A 27,256-nucleotide genomic window follows, 5' to 3' on the forward strand; every position below is an offset into this window, starting at 1 on the left:
ACAGAAAACTTCACACAAGTGGTGTGGGCTATCAGTGGGGCCGGGGGGCATTGGGGAGAGATTGGGTCCAAGTCTGGATTGCACTGGATGTGAGATGAGGCAGAGTCCGTGTGCACAGCTGGGAAGGCCTGAAGGCAGAGGCTCCAGGAGGCTGGGTGCCTCTTGGAATGTAGAGAATTGGAGAGATGGGGCACGGGGATTGGAAGCAGGAGCGATAACTTCACTGTACTCAGGAGTGGGGCTTTGAGGCAATTGTACCCAAACAGCTCAGGACAGTGTAGCTCCAGCCAACACTGGGCTAGAGATGGTAGAAAAGGGGTTAGCAGCCATAATAAAGAGGCTCCACAAATCAATAAGAACCCAGTAGGAAAAATGGCCAAAGTACCTGAATGAGTAATTTACAAAAGAAATATAGATAGCCAATAAAAAAAAAGAAAAAACTTACCCTCACTAATAATCAGGTATATTCAACTTAGAATGAGATACAGTTTTTTAGTCACTAGATTGGCAAGTACTAGCAGGGAACTTGACTGGCAATATCCAGAACTGGGAAGGGTATGAGATATAAGTACTCATGCTGTTTTTAATAGACTTTATTTTTTAGAGAAGTTTTAGGTTCACAGCAAAATTGAGCAGAAAGTACAGAGATTTCTCATATATTCCCTGTCCCACATATGCAAATCCTCCACCACTAGCCACATCCCGCACCAGAGTGGCACATTTGTTACAATCGATGAACCTACACCGACACATCATTATCATTCAAAGTCCAGAGTTTACACTGGGGTTCACTCTTGGTGTTGAACATTCTATGGGTTTGGAAAAACATGTAATGACATGTATCCACCATTAGAGTATCATACAGAGTAGCTGCACAGCCCTAAAAATCCTCTGTGCTCCGCCTATTCATCCCTCCCTGCCCCCTGACTCTTGGCAACAACTGATCCTTTTACTGTGTTCATAGTTTTGCCTTTTCCAGAATGTCATATCGTTGGAATAATATAGTATGTAGCCTCTTCAGACTGGCTTTTTTGACTTTGCAATATACGTTTAAGTTTCCTCCATGTCTTTTCATGGCTTAATAGATCAATTTCTTTTAGCATTAAATAATATTTTATTACCTGGACGTACCACAGTTTATTATCCATTCACCTACTGAAGGATACCTTGGTTGCTTCCAAGTTTTGGCAATTAGGAATAAAGCTGCCATAAACATCCATGTGCAGGTTTTTTGGTGAACATAAGTTTTCAATTCCTCTGGGTTAAATACCAAGGAGCATGACTGCTGGATCATATGGTAAGAGTATAGTTAGTTTGATAAGAAACTGCCAAACTGTCTTCCAAAGTGGCTGCACCATTCTGCACGCCCACCAGCAATGAATGAGAGTTCCTGTTGCTCCACACCCTCGCCAGCATGTGGCGTTGTCGGTATTACGGATTTCAGCCATTCTAATGGGTGTGTAGTAGTATCTCATTGTTGTTTTAATTTGTAGTTCCCTAATTACATTTGATGTGGAGCATCTTTTCATATGTTTATTTGCCATCTGTACACCTTCTTTTGGGAGGTGTCTGTTCAGGTCTTTTGCTCATTTTTCAGTTGGGTTATTCATTTCCTTATTGTTGAGTTTTAAGAGTTATTTGAACAGTTTGGATAATGGTCCATGATCAGATATGTCTTTTTCAAATATTTTCTCTCAGTCTGTCGCTTGTTTTTTCATTCTCTTGAGCAGGTACTCTTATACTATTCTGGTGAGAAGTAGTTTTTTAGACAATAGGGAGCAAAATGAAAAATGCATACCTTTTGACCTTGCAATTTTGTTTCTAAATATATTTGGGAAACATGACCAAAAAGATAGGTATATAAAAGTTTATTGCAACATTGTTTGACTTTCAGAAACAGAAACCACACGAAGGCAACAGTGTGTTCCCTTAGCCTGGGGTAGGGAGAGATGTGGATGTATGTATTACACCCCATGGAATACTATGCAGCCATTAAAAAGAAAGAATATTATGGAAAGATCTCAAAGATACATTAACTGGAAAAAGCAAGGTCCAGAACAATCTGTTGAGTAGAATCACATTTTGTAGGTGGGGGGCCTGGAAGGAAGTAGTCAATCTAAGCTCAAGTTTATAAATGCAAGGGGGCACTTTGCAAGAGCACAGAGCAACCCACAGCAGGGGTTTCCTCTGGTGAGGAGATGGAATCAGGACAGTTTTATTCTACACCCTTTCAAACTGACTTTTTAAAGTTTATGTGTTACCTGTGTAAAATAAAACCATTATTTTAAAAAATCATATTATTGTATCAAAAGCAAGGGAAGTGAAAAAGAAAAAAAGAAAGAAAATCAAATATCTATTTGTTATCACCATAAAAGCAGAGAGCCATAAGGTCAGGATTCTCAGATTGGATTACATGTGTTTTAATGCAGCTCTAGCCTGTTTTCAAGACACACACCCACACAAAGGGATTGAAAGTTGAAAATAATAGGATGGAAAAGGCAAATGCTAATAACAACAAGAAAATGCAGATGGCAGTGTTAATATCAGATTAAACAATATTTAGGGCCAAGTGTATTAAATAGGACAAAGAAGGATACTTACAATAAAAATAAATAACAACCTTGAAGATACAATGATCACAAACCTTTTAAAACTGAAGGGCAGGGCTTCCCTGGTGGCGCAGTGGTTGAGAATCTGCCTGCTAATGCAGGGGACACGGGTTCGAGCCCTGGTCTGGGAAGATCCCACATGCCACGGAGCGGCTGGGCCCGTGAGCCACAACTACTGAGCCTGCGCATCTGGAGCCTGTGCCCCGCAACGGGAGGGGCCGCGATAGTGAAAGGCCCGCGCACCGCGATGAAGAGCGGTCCCCGCACCGCGATGAAGAGTGGCCCCCACTTGCCGCAACTAGAGAAAGCCCTCGCACGAACCGAAGACCCAGCACAGCCAAAAATAAATAAATAAATAAAAAAAAAAAAAAAAAAAAAAAAAACTGAAGGGCATGGGATAATCCATAAGGCAAATCCTTATAAATTTAAGACAATCTGATAAAACTAAAATCTCAGTTGGCAAATGTAATATACTTGCTTCATATTTGGCAGATCACATAGATAAAATATACTTACAAGGATTCAAGGAACTAGCCCGGTACAAGGCACAGAGTAGACACTCAACAAATATGGGTGAGTGAATGAGAGAAATTATTTAAGAGCTGACACTTAGATAACATTTGATTTTATACCAGGCACTTTACTCTCTTAATCCTCCTGGGCACCTTGCGAGACGTGTATGATTATCGTCCCATTTTACAGATGAGGGAGCAGAGGCACAGAGAGGGTTGGGAACTTGCCTAAAGGTACTAAGTTGCTGAGTTGGGGGTTGAACCCAGGCAATCTAACTATAGAATCAGAGCTATTTCCCTCTACTGCCTCTGGATATAACTTATATAAAACAATAATTAATAAGTGAGATTATATAGGTGAATAAGTATATTTGTAACTGTATAATATACAATATGTATATAATATATAAATAAAGATGATTTTTTCTTGCTTTTTTCTTTTATTCCTAGGGAATAGATAAATAGATGAATGATAGATAGATAGGTAGATAGATAGATATAGATGAATCAATCTACTTAGCCACAAGGAAAGTTTAAAGAAATTCCAGAGAGGAGGAATTCTGTATTGTATCATGGCTACATTTTCTGCCACAATACAATAAAACTAAAAATCAGTAACAGAGGGGAACAAAGAAGAATCTTGATTAGTTGCTCATAATTAATCTTAATTGCAAGCAGTTTCTGCCCACTAATGGGCAGAGGTATAGCTCTTGTTTGAGCCCTTGCTTCTACACCAAGGTCCTCAAAGTACCGTCCCCAGACAAACAGCATCAGTATCACCTGGGAACTCCTGAGAAATACAACCTAGGGGTCGCACCCAAAACCTACTGAATCAACAACTATTTTGCTGTAACAAGCTCTGCAGTTGATTCTGGTGTATGATAAAGGTTGGGAACCACCGCTCTTTACTACGGTGTCTCCTCTGACACACGGAAAGTTCTGGGGAAGGAGCCAGGGGATGAATGGCAGATGCAGAGCCTCAGCTGAGTCAGAGGAAGCAGCTAGACCTCTCCAGGCATGCTGTCACTCCTCAGTGGTGCTGGATCCTGCAGTGGCTTCACCCTTTGAAGATCTGAGTTATACTTTGTCCCTCACACTCAGCCTGGCATGGGCATCTTGACCATGGTAACTTAGTTCCAGGAGTTTGCCCTGGAGAGGTACCTGGCATACTCCAAAGCTGGAGGGGAGGGAAGAGTCACCTACACACTTCAGGATGAGGAGCCCCTTGGGTGGGTGGGAAGGCTGGGCACACATCTCCCTGGGGTCCCCTGGGAACAGGATAGGGCTGTTGACTGCAGGAGGCACAGGACTGGCCAGAGGGGGCTAGCGAAACTGGTCCATACTTAGAGGGAGATCCACATAGCCCTCAAACTCTGGCTTTAGAGGGCCGAGGATGCAGGGAGCCCATCACTCAGTCCAGGATGGAAGTAGGTGTACTCGTCTGAGGGGAGGCCCAGAGGGGGGGCCTGGGAGGGAGATGGGGCCCCTATGGGCAAAGTGAATGTCAGATCTGCAGTGGTGACGTAACCAGTGGCCACAGTGCCTTCCTCAGGACCCCGAGAGCCAGTGGGCAGACCTGGGGGGGCCCTGTCCTTCGGGCCTTGACCACCCACCATCACCCCAGGCTCAGGAGGGGCAGGGCCTGCCCCTGACTCCAGGGAAGGGCTCCCCTCGGTGCCTGGGCTGGACCTCAGGTCCGCATCCCGGGCTTTGCCCGGCCCCATCACCTGGGCCAGTGGGACCAGCTGCACCTGCCCCGCTGCGGGCAGAAACAGGTACTTCGGGGACTCTGGGGGCTGCGGCTTCCTGCTCGTGCCTGTCTGTAGGGGTCCCTGCTGGCCCACGATGTCAGGCAGGGAGCGGCTGTGGGGCGACCCCAGGTAGGGGCCATTGAAATCAAAGCCGGAAGCCTGGCTCTCAGGCCTGCTTGAGGGGGTGGCCAGCTCTGGCGGGGGCCGTGGCGGCTGCTCTGTGGGGAGGTCCGAGGTGACCAGAGTCATGTCAGGCTCAGGTGATGAGTCACAGGCATCTTTAGGGTCCTCTGTGGTGAGAGGTGACACCTCACTGTGCCCGAAGTCTACAGGGGACGCCCTGTGGGGAGAACAAGGGCAGGGACATTGGCACCACCCTAGACAGACGCCTCAGCTTGTGCACAGGGAGCCCTGGGGTGGGATGGAGGCCGGGCTCCCCCCAGAGCTCACAGAAAACGCAGAGCAGGGTGAGGGAGCCGGCCCGGAACAGGCAACGGGCGCTCCTTCAGCCTCCCTGTGGGTCTCCCCCTCCAGCCTCCGTGCTCTCCTTCAAGGTCACGCTCTGCCAGCTGTGGCCCCTCCCACCTCCTGCTCCTTGCCGTCACCCAGCGTCAGCGCCCAGCCTGGGCTTGGCCATGCCCTCGGCCTTCACCTGCCCCACCTGCGGGTGAGTGGTGAGCCGGCCGCTCAGGTGCTGAGGCCACGAGGTTTCGCAGATCCTCTGCCACCCAGTGGGGCCGCGGCAGCGTGGCGTCTCCCTGGGCAGCAGGGCCGGGGGAGGTCATCTGCCCCAGTCTCCTGCTTCTGGCCCCGACCCTCCCTAAGCTGGGAATCGGAAAGCTGTTCCCTCCATCCAGCCGGGGCACCTCTTGCTTTAGTGCAGCCAGCCTCCAAGGACCTGTTCCTGTTGAGCCCCAGGCTGAGGCCACCTCCCCCGGGCCCCCGATGTGCAGGAGGGAGCCACCGTGCCACCTGCCAGGGATCCCTCGCCCGACACTCACCCCTCCGGCTGAGGGCAGCTGCCGCCCCAGGGCCCCCTGTGTGCGTGGCTCCCGCTGCCGACGACGTGCATGCTGTGTGGGAGCCGGAGCCCGGCGCGCCCGTTCTGGGGGGAGAGAGGGCGTTCGTGCCTGTGTGGTGGGGGCACCCCAGGAGGTGAGGTGGGGGCAGGGCCTTGAGGGTGGCGAGGGTTCGGGAGCCCCCAGACGTGGCGGCATCTCAGCATGGGCAGGACCGACCACGCCCTCCTGACACCAGGAACACAAGGCCAGAGAGGGGCTGGGACTTCACAGGGGCCCTGGGACATCAAGGACGGGCAGCCTGTTCCCACGAGGACGCCCATCTGGGCTGTCCCTGTCTCCATGCTCACCCCTCGTCTGTCTCCTCCGCACTGGCCGTGAGACCCTCCCAAGGCAGTCCTGGGCCCGCCTGCCTGACCAAAGGGCTTCCGCTCCCCACGTGCCGGCACCCTCCCCGGGGTCCTCTCAGCCTCCCGTGCTGCGCCCCAGACTCACCGCCCACGCCCCTCAGGTCCCTTCTCCAAGGCGTCTTGTCTCCACCCTCCACTCGCCTTCTGCCAGCAGTGGCCTCTCCCACCTGCCACCACCCTCCATCCTCCAGAGCTCAGCGCTGCTGTCCTGTCCTGGGGAAGCGACGCGGCTTCCCGCCATCCCCCCTGCCCCCGATGTGACTAAGGCTCTCCTTGCGCCCCCCTGGGTCCTGGCAACCCCACGCCAACCCGCTCTGCTGCTCCACGGGAGTCCCCGCGGGCGGGGTACCCTGTGCATCGGGGGGGCCCAGGGGATCGCGGTGCTGGGCTTGCAGGGGCCGGCCCGGCTCTTAGAGCTTCCCAGCCCCTGCCCTGGCCACATACCACCCCTACTCAGGGCCCACCGGAAGGGGAGGAGGACACGGGCGTGGGGACGTGGGCGCAGGAGCACAGGGGCCCGGCAGCTCCGCCGCCCTCACAGCCTGCCCCTACCTGGAACAGGTGGCTCTTGCTGGGGCTGGGGATTTTCTCCTCCCACTTCTGGTTCAGCCTGGAAAGACAGCAGGGAGGTGACCGCTGCCCAAGACCTCAGGGCAGCTGCCTCGTGCTCAAGTACCGAGGTGAAACTAAAGCCCAGGGAGAGGGCAGCTCTGACCAAAGCCCCACAGGGTGTGAGCTGCAGAGCAGAGAGTGGAGAAAGTCAGCTGTGGGGTCCCTGGCATCGTCTGGGGCCCTGGCTAGCGCCCTCCCCCATCTTGGAGTCGCCTTACCTGTACCCGTAGACGCCACAGAAGCGCAGGGACACGAGCAGGATCAAGGTGCTGATGACCAGGATGAGCGCCAGGACCCACACGGGCAGCACTTCCAGGCAGCCAGGAGGGAAAAGGCGCATTAGCTTTCGGGGAGGGAAAGGGCTGGGGGCTCAGGAGATGAGGTGAAGTTGCTGCCTTGGCATGCAGAGGGGAAGAAGAGGCCAGAAACAGACTAAGAAGAAGAGGGCATTTGTCTGAGCCACCCACAGTGCTGGATTGCTGGCCGGACACAGGGGGTTAGATCCTGTCCAGTAGCAGGTGTTGCTGTAGGTGGGCAGTGACTGCAGCCAGAGGCAATCATAGGGCACTTCCTGAAGGAGGCAGCATACAAGGTGGTCGTCAAGAACAGGGAGGACGGGAGAGGCCGAGACGGGGAAAGGGGTGATGGTGGAGGAACCAGAAGGTGTAAAGGCCCATCAGGGGCCCTCACGACTCTCCACTTGACCTCAAGCCCCTCAGAGGCCGGGCGCCTCCAGGACTCCCCTGGTCTCCTTCCCTTAGGTCCAGTGGCCCAGCCCTTCTTTCTGCTTGGCTGGGGTCCTCTTCCTCGTGCTCTTTCCCTGCTACGGCTGGCTGGGACTGGGGACCTTGCTGCCAACACTTTTTCCTCTCTCTGCCACCACCTCCCGGACCTTGTTCTGTACTTGTCTCCTGGTGACCGCTATGGTGATGGTGACAGATAAATGAAATTAGCAAGTGCAGATTGAGGGAAGGTTGAGAAATCAGACCAAAGCTTTCCAATCCCAGGCCCCAGTCTGTAGTTCTTCATGGTAACAGAAAACTTGGGCTGAGTGGTCCCTGGGTAGTAGCTGCCACAAAAGCTAATGAAAGCATAGCCATATTAATAGAGGGCTAAGGTCCAGGCTTAGGGAGACCTGCTGGTGAGACGTGCTCTCCTCTGCCCTCTCGAGACCTCACCTGCAGTCTGTGTTGCACACCGGGTGTCACTTTCTCATCTCTAATGACACCTGGCAGGGAAGGATGCTAGCCTGGGGTGGGGTTACATCTCATGTCCATATCATCCCCGCCCTTGCCCAGTGGGGCTGTGCCTGGAGGGGTGAGTGGGGGCCGGGAGGACATACCCCACTCAGTGTCCCAGGAGCTCTCCTCACTCCACTCGCTCCAGATCCCGTTGTAGCCTTGGGGGTCAGGTTTGACTCTCACTCTGGCCTGGTACCTGGTGGCAGGCTCCAGAGGTGGCAGGCACATGCTGTGGGCGTTCTGGAAGTCCTCTGTCTTGGTCTCCTGTGGGTGCGGGTGTGTGAGCAGGTGTGCTGAGGTCTGGTGCGCGTGGGCACAGCTATGAAGCCCTCCCGCCTCAGCACCCCAGATCTCCTGCTGCCCATCAGTCGTCACCTTGTAGTCACATCCCCAGATCTGAGGCAGCATCACTCCCACCGCGGAGGACCACACTTCAGTGCCCACAGAGGGGCGGCACCCAGACGGGATCAGGGACAGCACCTCTTGCAATGCGCCCCGTGACATATGACAACACCGAGGCCCAGAAACCCTGAGGAGTCAGTCACCATGTCCCCCACTCAGCCTCCCAGCTCCTCTTGGGACAGCCTGGACCCTAATTATGGCCTTCCCAGGAGTACAGTGCAGGAGGAATGGACTCTGGACCCTTAGACAGATGTTCAGGAGCCCAGGGGCCACTTCCAGCTCCACCACTGACACACCCCCTTCTGGCCTCAGTTTCCCCATTTCCAGCCTGAAGGTCTGGGGCTGGCTCCGAGGTTTCTGAACTGGCCTCTGTGGAGCCCCAGGTTCTGCCCACAGGCCCTGATGGATACCTGGGGGTGGGGGCCAGATACTGAGTCCCAGGCTGGAGCCCTGCCCGCCTCGCAGGGAGCAGCTCTCCTCTTAGCAGCTGCACATTTGCATTCTGGATGAGATTCTCGTGAAGAAATGCCCCCTTTATGACTTTTGAAAACCCTTCCTCCAGCTGTCTCTCGTCCTGATGTCTACACCTCCTTTGCAATTCAGGGTCACGTGTTCATTTTGACCAAGTTCGCATCACCTCTGTGAGTCTCAGTTCCTTCCCCAAGGGAAGGATAGTGACCTGCTGACTGCACAGGGGCATGACCGCCAAGTCCCAGTGGCTCCCGCTGACTGGGCACCTGCTGGGAGCCAGGAACCTGGCCGGTGGCACTCTCCCTGGTCTTTCTCGCTTCCCCCTTCCCCCATCCAGGCCACTCCTCAGGCACAGGCCCTCACCTCCCATGAGGCTGCTTCTTTCTTGTACTGGACCTGGAGGATGAGATTTATGCGTTTGTCCTGCATTTTTCCTTCTTTCCAGTGCAGGGTGTAGCCATCTCTGCCCTTGGTCACGTTGAGGGTCAGGCAAGCCATCTGGACTGCAGGGAGGGAAACTTTTAGAGAACGCTGTTTCTAACATTCCTCTGGTGGAACATTCCTTGTGTTCCAGGCTGGTCACAGGTGCTCTCTCCACTGGTCCAGGACCCCAGGTCCCACCATCATGGGTCTCTGTGCCCCTACTTGGGGTGCCAGCATCTATCATGGCCAGACCAGCTCCTCCCTGGGAGGTGCTGAGATAAGCTGCAGTCTGTTGATCAGTAATGAGGTGGCTGGGTTGCTGGTTACTCACAGTAGCTGAAGAAGCCGCATTTGACAATCTGTGCCTTTTACCTGAAACTGACGTGGGCTGAGTCAAAGTCACCACTTTGATAGCATTTGTTCCAGGCACCTGCCTTTTATGCTGCCTTGAGAAGGGAAGGTGAACAGAGTTTCAGGCCCTGGAACGGTGCCCTTCTCCACCCGTGGCTCCAGCCTGTCTTCGCTTGGCTGCCCCTCATGAGGGTTTGCCGGGCATGGGACAGACCCCTGTCCTCCAGAGACAGGACACAGGTGCAGACTGCCCATCTCGAGAGGGAACTCGGAGGTGCTCACTGCGGACACACCATCCAGGCTCTGAGAGGCCCATCCCCTCATTAGTACTGGACACAGGCCAGGCTGTTCCAATGGCCCTGTGCCCACCCCTCCCTGAGGTTGACCCTCGGGGCAGGATTTGGAGCTGCCATGATGAAAAGACCAGAGAGAGGCTGTGGAAGAATAAACAAGGACCCCCGAAAGTATCCAGGTCCTGCCCTGGAACTTGCTACCTTACATGGCAAAATGGACTTTGCAGGTGTGATTAAGTTAAGGATGCTGTGATGGGGACACGATTATCCAAGTGGGCTCTAAATGTAATCACAGCGGGGGGAATTCCCTGGCAGTCCAGTGTTTGACTGTGCACTTCAAATGCAGGGGGCAGGGTTTCAATCCCTGGTCGGGGAACTAGGATCCCACATGCCCTGTGGTGTGGCCAAAAAATTTAAAAATAAATAAATAAAATTAAATTTAAAAAAATAATATAAATGTAATCACAGGGGTCCTTATATGCTGGCGGCAGGAGGGAGATTTGACTACAAAGAGAAGGCACTTGGCAGGAGCAGAAAGAGATTCAAAGGTGCTCTCCTGCTGGCTTTGGAGATGCGGGAAGGGCCAGGGGCCAAGGGATGCAGATCTAGAAGCTGAAAAAGGCCAGGACATGGATTCTCCCCCAGAGCCTCCTGAGGGACTGTGGTCCTGCCGACTCCTTGACCTCAGCCCAGTAAAACCTATTTCAGTCTTTTTTATTATTGTGGTAATTTGTTGCAGGAGCAATGGGAAACTAATACAGAAGCCGAGGATTCCAGCCCAGGCTCTGCATTTGATGTGTCAGTTTATCCAGTTACCACCGGTCTCAGCGCCAGTTTCCTCATCTATGAAACAAAGACCACGGTCATCGCTCTTCCTCCTGCTCAGGACCGGGGTGAGGGCCACGGGACAGAATGGTGAGTCTGAGCTTTCTACCAGCTCACCACTGGCCCATAACTGGGATGAATGGTATCAGATGGGGAAATAGCTTGTTTACTGGGTCCAACAGGACAGCGCCAGCCTGATTTATCCCAGGACAGTGGATCTGAGATCTCTTAGGGTTCAGGCTATACAGAAACTGAAGGATCATCTGGCTTTTGCAGGAGGAAGTGCTCCCAGATTTTTTTGGAAGGGGGAGGGGAAGAGAGGCAGGATCTCAGAAGGGGGAAGAATGCAGCCTCCAGAGTCAGACCTGGGCTTGAACCCCTGATCTCCTTCTTTCCATTGTGTGACTGGGGCCTCCCTTTACAGACATAGAAACTGGGCATTAGCAAATCCATCCACTGGGGAAGCCGGAGACTTCAAACTGGGTCTACCTGGCACACCTGCTGCCCTTAACCAGGGGCTGTGTCTCTCACAGTTAAAAGGACAGAGCACGGAACACTCTGCGATATTGAAGTGTTAGGCAATATGTACATGCACAACTGAATCACTTTGCTGTACACCTAAAACTAACACAACATTGTAAATCAACTATACTCCAATGAAATTAAAGTATTTGTTTAAAAAGTGCTAAGCAAATACAAGAGATTGCTTTTCTTTGGAGTCATCAAAGTACAGCAGGGACAAAAATAATTATTATTGTTACTATTTAATTTTTAAATAATTAATTTAATAATTTATTATTATTATAAGAAGAAGAAAAAAAAGAAGATCCTATTTAGCTACATTGTTATTTTTTATCCCTGTTTTGCTTCAAAGGCCTCAAGAAGAAGGAACTCCTTCCTCCTACCCCTCACCCCTTCCCACACCAGCCCTGGCCCCTCCCTTCCCCATCCCCATCCTAAGAAAATCCATGGGGGGTAGATTGAGGCAATGAGGGAGGGGGGAGCCTTGGAGGAAGGGGGTGGGGCAAAGGACAGAGAGCGGACAGGAGGTGGGGAGAGACCTGTACTGTCAGGCAATGTTTGTACCTTGATTCAACACACTTTGAGGGCCTACTGTGTGCCAGGTGCTGCTCTGGGGAACAAAGCAACGTCCCTGTCTTGACAAAGCTGACACGATAGATAAATATACGTCAGGTGGTGATAAGTACTGTGGGAAAAGAAAGTGGGGTGACCCATGATTTCTGGGTTGGGTGCTATTGTAAATAAACTTTTCAGAGAAGGTTTCACACAGATTGTGACATTTGGGCAAAGGCCTGAAGGAGGTGAGGGAGGAAGCCATGCAACTTGAGAGAACAAAGGGAAGCAGGTGCAAAGGCCCTGAGGCAGGGGTGTGCCCAGAGAGTCTCCCAATGTGGAGGAGGCCATGAGGCTGAAGTCAAGGGCCGAGGGGAGTAGGTCAGAAAGGTCTTGTGGGCTGTGACAGGGATCTTGTTATTTCCTCTGTGCAGGAGGGGAGCTCTTGGAAGGTTTGGGGTAGAGGAGGGGCATAATTTGGTTATGTGTTAACAAAATCAGATGGGCTGCTGATTGGGAAGAGACTGAAGGGACTGCAAGGATGGGAGAGGGAGACCTCACTGCACTAAGGCCTGCAGTAGACACATGGTCCAATTCTAGGTGTATTAAAAAGATCGAGGTGACAAAATTTGCTGGGAGACTGGATGTGGCATTTGAGAGAAAGCTATGACGAGGAGGATCCCAAGGTTTCTGGGTAAAGCAACTAAAAAAGACTTACCATTTAGGGAAGTGGGGAGGATATGGAAAAGCAGGATAAGAGAGACAAGGGACATTCATTATGGAGCATGTTAGGTGTAAAATAACACTGGACATCCCAATGGACATGCTGAGAGGGCAACTGAGACTGAGTGGTATCAGTTGCCAAAGGTCTGGAAACTCAGATTGAGAACACAGAGCAAACGAATGGGGAAAGTATTTTCAGAATTGGACTGATATGTTATCAACCGCATCATTTATATATTTTTTGAGAATTTAAACATTAGACTTGCTCCTGTTCAGTTTGGGTTGCTGGACTGCATTTCATGCAAAGTGACAGACATGAAGACTGGGCCATGAGGAACCCTGAGTTTCTACGGGTCACAAAGGAAACAGTGCTGTCACAAGACTCTCCATGCAGAAGGCTGGGGGCAAACTCACTGTTGTCTGAGCTCTTTATAAGTTTCTCTTCCTCCTTTGGTTGAACAGAGACGATGTACTGGCTGTGGTTCCTGGGGTCAGGCACGGGAATCTGGCAGCAGTGCCGGACGTAAGGGCTGCTGGTCTCCTCCGTCTGCACTGGGGAACATTCTTCCTCCCTGAGGATCACGGCACAGGCGAGGGCAGGGGGAGGCAGGGCCACATGAGGGATGACACCTCCGGATGAACTGCGGCATCTGCTGGGCCCCCAGGGGCAGGAGGAGGCCTGGAGAGGGCTAGGCCTAGAGGAGCAGAGGGGACAGAGGCAGGGGACACTCACCTTGCGCTGGGGCCGGACTTGTAGAAGAGGGTGAAGAAGACCGAGCTGGCCACCTCGGACCTCACTTCCCGGGAACAGCTGAGCAGGGCAGCCCCGTCGAAGAAACACTGGAGGTTCTGGGGCTGGGACTCATTCCCTGGGAGGGAGACAGTCCCTCATTCAGTCCTCATTCAGTCATTCCCTAACCCTCAGTCGGCCCACCATGAGGCTCATCACAGAGAAATTATGGGCATTGGGGCCAAAAAGACCAGGGATTAAACTCAGCCCGAAGGGCCAGCTGTATAAACACAGGTCAGCGAGTGAATTCTGTGAGCCTTCACACCCCCCTGTGCAAAGCTGGGAGGGCATGTCAGCCTCAGGGTTTGGGAATTTAACACAATCACGTTGATATGTCTGCATATGGTGCAGCTCTCACGAAAACACAGATGCTCATATGCCATTGTGATTAAATTGTAATTGTTCCTCCACAGAAAGTGGGCAGCAAACTGGGGCCCAGAAGTGAGTAAGATGCGGCCGCTGCCTCTGCAGAGTCACAGCAGGGACGGGGTGGGCCAGGGAAGTCACTCTGAACACATGACTCAGAGCCTCCGTGGATCCCACGGTGCGGACCCCTGGACGCCTTCTGTCCAGGAGCTGTAAGGAGCTGCCCTCCCCACAGGGGGGCGCCATCCCTATTCCGACTCTGTTACCTGGCTGGGAGGCCCAGCGAACCTCCGTGCTCCACTGGCTGGGCCGTCCCGAGAGCCCCGAGCCCGGGGCCAGCCTGGTGCGCACTCGGGCCACATAGGTGCTGCTGGGCATGAGGTGCTCTGGCCCCAGGATGGCCCGGGAGGAGCTGGAGTAGATGGTGGGCGCGTCCTGGGGGAGAGAGGAGCTGCTGGAGCAGGGCTGGCTGGGCCAGGTCCCCGTGGGCGCAGGGCACAGCTGGTGGCGTCCCTACCTCCCAGGAGTCCTGAAGCCGCCTGTAGACCACCTCAAACTCCAGGCTGGACAGCCAGTGGCTCTGGGAACCCCCATGGGCCACACTCCAGGACAGCAGGAAACCGTCCCCGGCAGCACGGATGTTGAGGTCCTTGGGTGCGGGGGGCTGCACTGCAGGGAGAGGAAGGAGAGGGTCCCTAAGGGGCTGGACGACTGTGTGGGAGGTTCAGGGCCTGCAGGGCCCACGTGTGGACAGACCTGGGCTCCAGGCCAAGCACGGCCCCCACGGACTGAGCGACCTTGGACAGACCCCTCACCTCTGTGGGCCTCAGACCTTCATCTGCTACATTGTGAGGATTCAACGTGCATGTGAATGAAGATGTGCAGATTGCTGGGCGCACAGAACATAAGCTCCGTACAAAGTGCCGGCAGTTACGCTCCAAGTGGAGCTTCCTTCTGTCCCCACTGCCCATGAGGAGCTCTGTGTGGCCTCCTTCCCAGCAGAGGGCGCTGTGACTCATGTTACTCTCTCTCCTGTCCACACTTTCTTATTCCCAGTGTCCAGTGTCATCCTGCACTTCTCAGTGCCCAGCAGACGTCTCCTCCTCTAGAACATTCTTGGACCCCCTCCCCCAGGCAGAATCCCTTGCTCCTTTTCCTGCCCCACCATAGCCCTTTGTATGATCCTTATAGCCCTGGAGGATATAGATGCTTCCATATCTGTCCCCTCAAGTAGTCCAGGAGCTTGTGGATGTCAGGGGTGGGGTCCTGACCCCCTTGCCTCTCCCCAGGGCCTGAGATGAGTGGTTCATTGAATATGGGGACATAGTGAATGAATCAATGAAGGAATCAATGAATGAGTACATGTAGGTCCACCTTCAGAGACTTTTCATGAAATCATTCCATCACCAACAGCAAGCAGACACCTGCTGGGACCTACAGGGTTGGGTGCGCAGATTCATCCATGAATGGCATGGCTGCAGACTTCCTGAAGCTTCTATATCTGAATGCTGAGAGATGGCTTTCCAACACAAAAAATTCCACAAGAGCCAAACGAGATGTCAATATTCTATGCCGGACAGGGGACAGGGCATGATAGAGTGTGTCAGAGCTGGAGCCTCAGAAAATCTTCAGCCCAGAATGGCAGATCTAGAGCACCGCTGCCCCAGCCCCAGCCACAGCAGGCATCACTAATCAATCATGCACTCCTAGCCCCTGAGCCTGTCATGCAGTGGGACTCCTTGTCAGCCTGGAGCCCTAGGAAGCTGCTCCCAACTGAACAGACTGGGAAACCAATGGAAAACCTATTCATCCAACCTGAGAGATGTAGTCCATGAGCTCATTTCACAGATGGAGGTGACAGAGGAAGTGAAATATCCAGATCTCCACATGTGTAGCTTCAGAGCAGATCAGACACACATATGTCCCCTCCCTGACTCACTGCCAAGCTTTGGGGGCCTAGAACTGACATCTTGACTTTGGGCATGCTCTAGGAGGCCAAGCACTATGGTGCCCCATCCCTGAGTTGTCTGGTCTCCTCCACCATGAAGCCTTCTCTGGTTATCAGACTGTAAGCCCAGTGGGGGCAGGGATACTGCCTGAGCACTTCAATGCTCTCCTGGCCTATGTAGGTGCTCAGTGAAGGAGCAAATTAATGAATGAATCCCTTCTACTCCCTATGATTTGCACTTCCATCTTCTTTTTATGGTCTGCTCACTCCAACCTTGCTCTCACCTCCCACCTTAAACCTCACCCCCATGGCGCACTTACCCTCACCTCTCCTGGCTTCCTCACTCATCTGACCTGTGATGCTCTCTCTCCACTATTATTTGGAGCAAGGATTGTTAAATTTTGGCCCGAGGGACAAATCTGGCCCCACAGCTTGTTGGGAGCTGAAAATGGATTTTTACAGTTTTTTTTTAATCAGAAAAATATTGTGCCACACATCAAAATTCAATGAAATTCAAATTTTTGTCTATGAAAAAAATTTTATCAGAACACAGCCAACATATTTTTTTAATTTTTAAATTTAATTTTATTTTTTATACAGCAGGTTCTTATTAGTTATCTATTTTATACATATTAGTGTATATATGTCAATCCTGATTTCCCAATTCATCCCATACCACCACCACCCCAGCCAAGCCAACGTATTCACTTATGTGTTTTCATGTCACAATGGCAGAGTTGAGGATTTGCTGCTGAGACCATTTGGCTGCAAAGCCTAAGATATCTCCTCTCCGGCACTCTATAGGTGTTTGCCCGCCTTGGATAGAGGGTGACCCCTAAACTCCTTTGCAGGACACAGAAGCCCGTCCTGGTCAGGCCTCTGTCTCCCTTGCCCCTCTCCTTCCTACCTCTGTCCAGTCCTCTTGAAGCTGATGCTCTGGAGACACAATTATTAGCAGTTTTCCCAACCAGCCTCACCCTCTAAGTCGCCCAGCCTTGGCACACACTGTTTCCTTAGCCAGGGATGCTCTTCCCACTCTCCTCCCTCCCACCCTGCAGATCTCCCTGCAAAGCTCCCTGCTTGGGGAAGCCTGTCCTGACCTCCCAGGGGCTCCTTGTCCACTGCCCCTTGGCACGTGGCACACACCCACCTTCAGTAAGTGATCACACCCGACAACATCTGGTGTGCCCTGCCCTGTACGCTCTGAGCTCCACCGGGACGGGACTCCTTCTCATCCATCAGACACATGTTTGAGACATCGTTTGTAGTGAATTCACCACTGCCTAACCCATCCCCTACTCCAGGCAACAGCTCTGTGCTGCTGTGATGATCAGAGGCAGGAAACAAAGGCTGGAGCCCCTTCCCCATCTGACACTTGCAAGGAGCAGCTAAGTCATACCTTCCTGGGTCTGAATTTCAGCTCTGCCCACAGCCCCTGTGAGGCTGTGGGCATACACTGCCCTCTGTCTGTTTTATCCCCAAATAGCAGTAACAATACTATCTACTTTTTTTTTTTTTTTTTTTTAATTTTTTGGCCACTCCACATAGCATGTGGGATCTTAGTTTCCCAACCAGGGATCAAACCCACGTCCCTTGCACTGGAAGCGCAGAGTCTTAACCACTGGACTACCAGGGAAGTCCCAATACTATCTACTTTGGTGTTGTTTTGGGATTGAAATAAGAACCAACAGTGTCTGCTGAAAGCCCGGATAGGCATAGTTTTGGCCACGTGAATGTAAATTTTCATAATAGGACTTTTCATTTTCTATTTAGCCTCATTCTCAGAAATAATTTCCCCGAATGCATGAGTTCAAAGTGTTGGTTATATTTCTTTCTAATATATAGTTAAATAAAATCTAACTATATGAAACCGTCATCAACACCCACCCAAGACCATTGACTTTCTTAGGCTCTGTGGACACGCAGTGCACACACTGGGGGCCACGCAGCGAGGGCAGTAAGGGGACGACCTCCACCTCCAACATGCAGAGAGCACTTGGCAAGTCCGGCCCATCACTGTCATGACGGCTCATGGTGGCCCTTTGGAAAAGTTAGGTAATTGCCCTGGGTCTCAAGTGCCTCATCTATAAAATGGGTTGTCACAGACATTGCAAGAGACCAAACTGATGAAAGATTTGCAAGCTATAAAGTTTGTATCTGAATAGGAAGGACTGTGCTTCTAGAAGGAAAGCCTTCAGGGTTGGATGGCAATGGCTTGGCAGGGCTGGAACATCAGGGGCGGGGGAGGTACCTTTGGCTGGGGCTCCTCACCTTGAACCTGCCCCAACGCCTCCATCTAAGGAGACCGTATCCTCTTCCCCCAAGAGCCAAACCCATCTCAAGCCGGTGTCTCCACCCTTTGAAGGCTCTTACTTCCTGGTCCGCCTCTCGCACCACTGTCCACACAGGAAGCCCAGGTCTCACCGTGCTGGCTCAGAGTAACCTCTGGGTACCCAGATGCCGGTCTGGTCGGAATGAGAAGTAGTCATAGTCAGCAAAGGCAAAGCTCCAGTAGGGGATGATGAAACTTCGGGGCACACAGCGGGGACAAGGGCCGTCACTGAGATCGCAGGACACTGGTTGCGAGGCTGTCCTACCAAGAGGGGACACAGAATGAAGAAAAATCACTCATTCACAAACATTGCTGAGTGGTTCCCATGTGCGAGGTTTTGTCCAGGGCCAGGGGCGGGGCGGTAGGGGGAGCTGGTAGGGAACAAAACACACACAAATCTCTGCCTTCAGAGCCAACATTCTGGTAGAGGGAGACACACCTGAAACAACTGGATAAACTATGTCATATGTCAAACGGAGGAAACTTTACATAGGTCCGGCAGGGAAGGGGCAGATGGCGTGCAACGTGCAGTGCGCAGTCAGGGAAGGCGGCCTGAGCAGGTGATGTTAGCGCTAGAGCATCCTGCCGTGCGGAGCGTGGGGTATCAGGATGAGCGAGCAAAAGAGATCAAGAGGCTAGGGAGGCACAAGGCACACCTGGGAGTGGACTGTCTTGGAGGTCAAGGGGAGCACGGTGGGGTCACCTGTGCCAGGTGATGTGGATGGGTCAGGTAAAGAAGGCTGACAGATGACCTTAGGCTCAGCTACACGAGGACACAGATGATCTTGACCAGGGGGGTTGATTGACGTGGTGAGAGGGAAATCCTTACTGGAGCAGGTTCTAGGGACCCAATGGGAGAAGGCAGTAGAGTGCTGATGGGAAGGGAAGCAGAGGAGAGAAGGGCCCGGCTGCAGGAGATGGGGCTCAGGAGGCTCCAGAGCTGCAGCCTGGTTGGCATCTGAAAGTGGGTCCCGGGAGAGGGTCCGTTGACAGCACGGGGACAGTGGAGACTGTGGTGGCAGCGACGTCCTTGAGCAGCAAGACCAGGTGGGAGCCCGACTGCAGCCTCAGACAGCCTGGGACAGGGCAGATCCTGCAGGGCGGGGCCAGGAAGGCAGCAGACGTGTGAGGTGGGGGGCTAGGGATTGGGGTGGGAGGATCTGATTGGGGTGGGAGGATCTGTTGTCCCCGGGGTGGGAGGATCTGTTGTCCCCGAGCAGAAGGAAGTGGGTCACAGCTAAGGGTGGGAGGTGGAGTGGGGGCAGAGGACAGCGGACAAGGAAGACTGAGGCTCCCGGGAGGGCAGGAGGGAGAGCGGAAGGGCAGTGACACCGTGGGGTGAGAGCGGCTTCTTCCCAGGGGCGGCCTCCAGGGGACACCCCAGACCCTGTGATGCCAGCTGTTTCACTATTTCTATTATGGTGAGTCAGACTCTCATCAAATCCCAGAATGGTGGGAGCACATTCCCTAATGGGGTAGGCCCTGGAGACCAGGTGAGGAGAGAGGAGACGCCACCACTCTGGAGGTGGCAGGGCCCGGGGGGCGCGTGGAGCCCAGCCATGCAGGCTGGACGCAGGACACTGGTCCCGCTCAGGCCACTTCCCCACCGTGTGGCCTGGGGGAGGGACCTCACCTCCACGGCCTCGGTTTCCTCATCTGTGAATTGGGCATCATATCTCTGCCCACCTCACAGGGAGGATGAACCAAGATCGATTGCTGCCTGGTGATCTTGTTCAGTTGTGACAAAACAAGAGAAGATTATCACCATCACCATCATAACAACCATATTAACACAGGAGGCTCTTCCCCCAAACCTGATGTCAGACACCAGCCCGCGGGCCTGGCAGGCCGCCTGGTGGGGCAGCAGCTCCTGGGCAGGGGCCTCCCCGCCCCGCCCCCTGTCCAGCCCCGACCCCGGCACAGTCCCCACAGCAGAGGCCCTTCCTGCCCTCCGGCCCCAGGCCCGGCCTCACTCGCCTGTTCAGCCTGCGGTGGAGGGTCACGTTGACCAGCTGCTGGGCGTCCTGGGTGTCCGCCCACCTGCAGACGATGCGGCTGGTGTAGTTGTTATGGCAGCGCAGGGTCTGCAGGGGGAAGGTCCCTGACAGGGGGAGGCAGAAAGGGGGTCACACCTCTCCCCTCCAGATGTCCCTTGTCACCGCCCCTCCCAGCCCCTCCTGGTGTGTGGCACTGGAGAGGCGTCTCCCAGAGTCCCGTAGAGGCTCCTGGAGGCCAGACAGAGGTCCCCAGGAGCCCTGGGCGGGGCTGGGGGCTCTGCAGCTGTGAGGGTGCCAGCCGCGGACCCTCCTGTCTGCACAGAAACACATAGTCTGGTTGATTCACAGTATACGTCCTGAGCCCCCGCCTTGCCCTGCTCCTGGAACAGGGTCCCTCCCCCCCCAGGGTGGGGACGTGCATCAGGCACAGGCCCTGCCCCTGGGCCCCTGGGTGCGTGCAGCCTGGGAGCAGAGACACAGACCCGCCCCTAAGGGGCGGTGTGGCAGGGCCCCCCTCTGGGCCGTCCCCACCCTGCTCTCGTGGTCAGCTGCTGGGAAAGGGAGCGTGGTCTCCAGCGCTATCAGGGGAGCCAAGTTCTCAGCGAGCCCTTGGGGAGGGGGGTTCACGGGCCTGAAGAGCCCGGGGAGCATCTCAGCAGGGCCTCCAGGCAGGAGGAGAGACCCCCAGGTCGAGGGTCCCCAGGAGCAAGGGCGCCCAGGTGGGAACTGGTTAAGGCCGTCTAGGTGCTGGTGTCTGGGGGCGAAGGAGGGTCAGGGAAAGGACTGGAATGGCCAGCCAGGAGGTCAGAGGCCTCAAATGCCGCAGGGAGAAATGTGGGCAGAGAAGCCACACAACCGGAGAGGGCCTTTACAGGAGGCCAGGGAAGAATGAGCGGGAGTGTGGGAGGAGGGAAGAGGGGACTCCGGGGACGACCAGGAGAGAAGAGAACCAGCAGGGGCTTCGGGGGGCAAGGAAGGAAGGGAGGGAAGGCTGGAGCATAGGGTCTGGAGCTTCCTCTGGGATGGGGCCCAGCAGTGGGGAGGGGGAGGGAGAGGGGGAGGGAGCGATCGGGCTCACCTTGGGCCCCTGCCACGCAGGGCCCCCAGCAGAGCACCAGCAGGGCGAGGGGGAGCAGCCCCCGGGTCAGCGCCATCTCTGGAGCAGGGGCCGGCTGGCCGGCACACGTGGGGTCTTCTGTGGCCGAGCTGAGAGTCAGAGATTCTGTCCAATTTCCTTCTCCTGGGAGCCTCCATCCAACAGTGGGGATATTATCCTTCCTTTACCAGCCAGGTTTGTGAATGCTTCTAGTTTCCAAAATTAGATTAATAGTATATTGTTTAGCAATACATGGCAAACGTTTAAGGAAAAACCAAGGAAAGATTAACATAGAATTCAGTCTAAAAGTTACCTCCCACTTTGGGAAGCGGTAGGAAGGAGGACCCGATTGAGATGGGGTTTGCAAGGAGGCAGCGGTGTTTGTAAGTACAGAAAATGATCATGTTTTATACGCCCTCAGCATCCACCTTCAACTCTGTCCGCCTATTTCTCTACTTCTGGGCTAATCCACAGTCTTGGCTAACTCTAACCCTTCACCTACCCACCACCCCCGGCACAGCTGGACAAAACCACAACAATTAGTCTCATTTTAAATATTTGACGATGGGGAGGAGGGATAAGTTGGGAGTTTGAGATTGACATGTACACACTACTATATTTAAAATAGATAACCAACAAAGACCTACTGTATAGCACAGAGAACTCTGCTCAATATTCTTTTTTTTTTTTTTTTTTTTTTACTTTTTTTGGCCATGCCATGTGGCATGTGGGATCTTAGTTCCCTGAACCTGCACCCCCTGCATTGGAAGCGTGAGTCTTAACCACTGGACCACCAGGGAATTCCCTCTGCTCAATATTCTGTAACAACCTAAATGGGAAAATAATTGGAAAAAGAATAGATACATGTATATGTATAACTGAATCACTTTGCTGTACACCTGAAACTAACACAACATTGTTAATCAACTATACTCCAAAATAAAATTTAAAAATTTTAAAGTATATTTGACTATGATCCAGCAGTGCTGCCAGACCCCCATCCCACACTTACCCAGTCCATTATCTCTCTCCCAATCCTAGGAGGTTATTTCATACCTTCTCCACTCCCCTTACGCCTCCAGTTCCACTATACCCACTCCCACTCTCAGCCTCCACCTGCTTTCTCCCTCACTAGAAAAACTGATCAGAAAAGCCTCCTCCCCCACCCCACAGACTCCCATCACCAGCGTCTGCCCTCACACACAATGCGCCCTTGCCTATTGCCACCAATGGACTCTTCGTGCTCCTATCTAAAGCCAAGCCCCCAACTAGTGCACAGGATCCGTCCATGCTTGCCTAGGCAGAGACATGGCTCCAAGAATTCTCCCTCCCTCTCTCTCTCTCCTACAGCATCAGTTTGGGTCTCACTACTGGATCACTCCCATCAGCTCACAACATGCTGTAATTTCTTCCATCTTAAAAAAAAAAAAAGCCTTTTTCTTGGTCCCACTTTCCCCCACCACTTACACCTTATTTGTCTTCCCTTCTTTGCAATGAAACTCATTCAGAGTTGTCTGCATTCAGCATCCTTACTGCTCTCCATCCATTCTGTCTTTAATCAGGATTTTGCCTTGATTTTGTCCCATTGCCAACATCTTTGGCTAAGTCTTCATCAGATCTCATCTGGAATTGTGGGAAAGCCTCCTAAAGTTTCCCATTTCCATCCTCGTCTCCCCTCATTATTTATTCACAATATGGAAGTCATAAGCAGATGTCAGTTCTAATAAAAATTAGCCAATGGCTCCCCTGTTACAATTAGAGTTAAAGCAAAGTTCTTCCAAAGGCTCACAAAATCTGCCCTCGCCCATTACCTCTTTGATCTCCTTTCCTACTATTCTCTAGATGCTTTCCTAGATCACTGTGCTCCAGCCCCACTGCCCTCCTGGGTATTCCTCAAATACTCCAAGCTTGCTCTTCCCTCAGAACCTTAGCACTGGCTGTTCCCTCTTATTGGAATGTTTTTCCCTTAGATATCCACATGGCTAACTGCCTCACTTCTTTCAAGTTTCTGCTCAAAGAGCACCTTCTCAATGAGACATGCCTCGACCCACTTCCTCCCTCCTCCAAATTCTGGTGTCTCTTACCCTGACTAGCACATGTTATTTTCTAGCACACTATACGATATACTAATTTAGTGTGTTTATTGATTCTCCCTCCCCACTAGCTCCATTTCTTTCCATCATTTTCTCTCCCCACATGTTCTGTAAGGGCAAATTTCTTTTGTCTTCTCTTTTCACTGATGCATCCCAAGTACCTAGAACGATGCTCAATACATATTTGTGGGATAAATAAATTTCTTAGTATGAATGATGGGTAGCCAGGTGTTCAATTTTATCATTTTTTCTTAAACTGTACTTACAAGTTTTCATACTCTTCTGTATGTACAAAATAAGATGTTTAACTTAAAAAAAAAACTAGAAAAAAAAGAAAGAAGTTGCTAACTAACAAGTAGTAAGTAGCTAAATTGCTGAAAACCAGTGCTAAAAGGAAAATCTTCAAAGCAGCCAGAGGAAAAAGACACATTACAGGACTTCCCTGGTGGCACAATGGGTAAGAATCCACCTGCCAATGCAGGGGACATGGGTTCGATCCCTGGTCCAGGAAGATCCCACATGCCGGCCACAACAACTAAGCCCATGAGCCACAATTACTGAGCCCTCGTGCCACAACTACTGAAGCCCATGTGCCTACAGCCCATGCTCTGCAACAAGAGAAGCCACCGCAATGAGAAGCCCACGCACCACAAGTCATCAATACTCTTACAGCAAAACCAAGCAAAGACAATACAAGAAAAGAAAATTACAGACCAATACCTCTTATGAGCATAAACACAAAAATCCTTAACAAAATATTATCAAGTTGGAACCAACAATATATAAAGAAGGTAATACACCATGACTGTGTAGGGTTTATACCAGATATGCCAGGTTGGCCTGACATTTGAAAATCAGTCAGTATAATTTTACCACGTTAACAGACTAAAGGAGAAAATCATATGATTATCTCAATACACACAGAAAAAGCATTTGACAAAATTCAACACCCATTCATGATACAAAATAATTTCGTCAAGCTGATAAAAGGCATCTATGAAAAAGCTACAACAGCTTCCCCCCACCAAGATCAGCAACAAGACAAGAATGTTATACTTCCATTGCTATTCAATATGTTGCTGGCGGTCTTAGCCAATGCAATACATCAAGAAAAAGAAGTAAAATGCATACAGATTGGTAAGGAAGAAATAAAACTGTCTTTATTCACAGCTGATACTCATGCACACAGATAATATTAAGGAAACTATCAAAAAATAAAAGTTATTAGACTGGGCTTCCCTGGTGGTGCAGTGGTTAAGAATCCGCCTGCCAATGCAGGGGACACGGGTTTGAGCCCTGGTCCGGGAAGATCCCACATGTTGCGGAGCAACTAAGCCCGTGTGCCACAACTACTGAGCCTGTGCTCTAGAGCCTGCAAGCCACAACTATTGAGCGCATGAGCTACAACTACTGAAGCCCACATGCCTGGAGCCCATGCTCTGCAACAAGAGAAGCCACCGCAATGAGAAGTCCACGCACCACAACGAAGAATAGCCCCCACTTACCGCAACTAGAGAGGGCCCGCGTGCAGCAACAAAGACCCAATGCAGCCAAAAATAAATAAATAAAATAAATAAATTTTTTTAAAAAAGCTATTAGACCAAGTGAATTTAGCAAAGTTACAGGATACAAGGTTAATCACACAACATTTGGGGGAAATGAATGGTTGGTGCTCAAGAAGAGTCAATGTCTTTACACAGCTCTGGGACAACCCTTGCAACTCCTAAATTGAGCTCACCACACCACACTGAGCTTTGAGCCTGCATAGAGAGAATCTCCAGCTTCCACCTTTTATATCCCTCTTCCTCTGCCCTCACATTCCTCATATGTACACACGCACACTTCCACACAAACACACACTTCTAAATCTATGTGTCAGAGCTGGAAAGGGTCTCAGAGAGTGTCAGCTCCAATACTCCTATTCTAAAGATGAAGAGACAGAAGCCCAAAGTGGGGAGAGAATATTCTCACTGTCACCAAGGCTTTAGTGGCAAAGCAAGGGACAGAACACAGATATCTGACTCCAGAGCTCTCTCCTCCAACCCCTCATTCCAATGCCTGCTTGAGAGATCAAGCCTTAACCTCTCAAGTCCCCAGAGCATGCCTACCCGCTCAACATCCCCAGGCTCTCCCTGTCCTTTCTATCCCAGACTCCCACACTTGCCCTGCTCTCCACCCCACCCTTCAGCCTGCCCCTGAAGCCGGGCCATACCTCCTTGTGCCGGGACAGTTGGGCCTTCTGCTGGAATCTCCTGGCAGCAGCCAACGAGCCTCTCAGTCTTCCTATTTATGCTGACGTCATTAGGAACCAGAGAAGCAGAAAGAGGAAGTGGGGCTGGCCCTGGCCTCCTTCCACACAAGTGACTCTTCACGAGATTGCCCAGCTTCTTAGAATTGTGGACACCAAGATATCAATTTTTTTTCTGAGCCTTACTTACTTTGCAAATGTTGTTCCTTCTGCCAGAAGTACTTCTACCTTCTGTACTTTGTTTCCCTGTAAACTTCTAAACATCCTCTGTCAGCCCAATGCACAGTTCCTTCATGCAGCTTCTGACACCCACAGGGGGATGCAGGGGGAGGTGGCTGCAATACCCAGAGCAGGTGAGAGCCCAGAGACACAGGGTCCTGGCCTCGATTCCCACCTCCACCTGCTCAGAGTGTGAGTACTGTGAACTGAATTGGGTCCCCCACAAATTTATATGCTGAAACCCTAACAACCCCAATGCAACTGCATTAGAGATATGACCTTATGGAGGTAATTAAGGTTAAACGAGGTCATAAAGATCCTGATTCAATAGGATTAATGTCCTTATAAGAAAGTGCACCAGATGGACTTCCCTGGTGGTGCAGTGGATAAGACTACGTGTTCCCAATGCAGGGGGCCCAGGTTCGATCCCTGGTCAGGGAACTAGATCCCACATGCATGCTGCAACTAAGACCTGGCACAAACAGATAAATAAATAAATAAAATTTAAAAAAAACAAAAAGAAGGTTCACCAGAGAACTCTCTCTCTATCTCTTTATCTCTATCTCTCTTTCTCTCTCTATGAACCTCGAAGGGGTTTTGAAGGAATCAAGTGAGATGACGCAGGGTGCATGATAACCCAGTCAGTGGTAGCTGAAAGTGCTTTTATTCTCCTTAGTAGTTCTCCTTCCCTGCACCCTCCCACACTGTCCTATAGTCCTCAGTTTTCATGTCCAGCCCCCAACCTTGTTAATATCTCTTTCCTTGGCTGTCTGCACATGTCCTGTCACAGAGGTGGCACTCAGGACTCTGTGTGTGGAATGCATGAACAAACGAACAAGTAAATGAATGAGTAAATGAATGAGTGACTCCTTGAGGACAGAGACTCCAGAGCCCACACCTTCTCCCCTCTCTCTGGTTCTATCCAGCCAGACCCTGGGCTGGGCCCATGAACTGGGGAGCCTCACTTGATGATAGAATGAGCTGGGTGTTGTGTGTAGACCATAGTGATGGGCACACTGAGTCCTGATGTTCAGAATTCAGACCCTGATATCCTGCCTTCTTCCTGGGATGGGGAGAAGGGCAGGGACGAGGAGAGGGAAAGAGTGGGCACTTGGCATTCTCTTCTGATGATTCTTTGTTTCCTTTCTGCCAGGAAGGGCACGTCTGGCCAGAGCACTCTCTGGCCCTCCTGCATGTGTGCGATCACCATCCTGGCATGGAGAGAACATTCCGGGCTTCAGTGCAGGACACGCGGTATCTGAGCTGGAATCCCAGAATCCTGTCCCCAGGATTTTTTTTTCCTGCTGAGCACTCTCCCTGAGCTTCCTGGAACCCCTAGGCTGCCCTGGGAGCCCAGGAATGTGCCATTCACAGAGCTGACCTGAAGGAGCTCAGTCTGGAGGTGTGTAAAGCAGAAGTAGGAAGATGTTCCTCAAAGCATGTTTGCTCCT

At 51.8% G+C, this 27,256-nt stretch overlaps 1 protein-coding gene across 1 annotated transcript; it reads right to left on the reverse strand.

The window, feature by feature from the left end:
- Window positions 1-4,444: 4,444 nt before the first annotated feature.
- LOC132373794 (cytokine receptor common subunit beta-like) lies at window positions 4,445-25,631 on the reverse strand. The gene is given in 16 exon segments (XM_059937395.1): window positions 4,445-4,512; window positions 4,515-5,212; window positions 5,874-5,977; window positions 6,854-6,911; window positions 7,132-7,222; window positions 8,256-8,418; window positions 9,391-9,530; window positions 13,131-13,288; window positions 13,450-13,585; window positions 14,139-14,307; window positions 14,390-14,541; window positions 18,245-18,265; window positions 18,268-18,413; window positions 20,130-20,253; window positions 21,228-21,454; window positions 25,551-25,631. Coding segments are annotated over 15 exon segments (2,304 nt in total). The 5' UTR covers window positions 21,304-21,454; window positions 25,551-25,631.
- Between the last annotated feature and the right edge of the window lie 1,625 nt (window positions 25,632-27,256).

Source organism: Balaenoptera ricei, chromosome 10 (assembly GCF_028023285.1).
Source record: "Balaenoptera ricei isolate mBalRic1 chromosome 10, mBalRic1.hap2, whole genome shotgun sequence".
Classification (NCBI taxonomy): domain Eukaryota; kingdom Metazoa; phylum Chordata; class Mammalia; order Artiodactyla; family Balaenopteridae; genus Balaenoptera; species Balaenoptera ricei.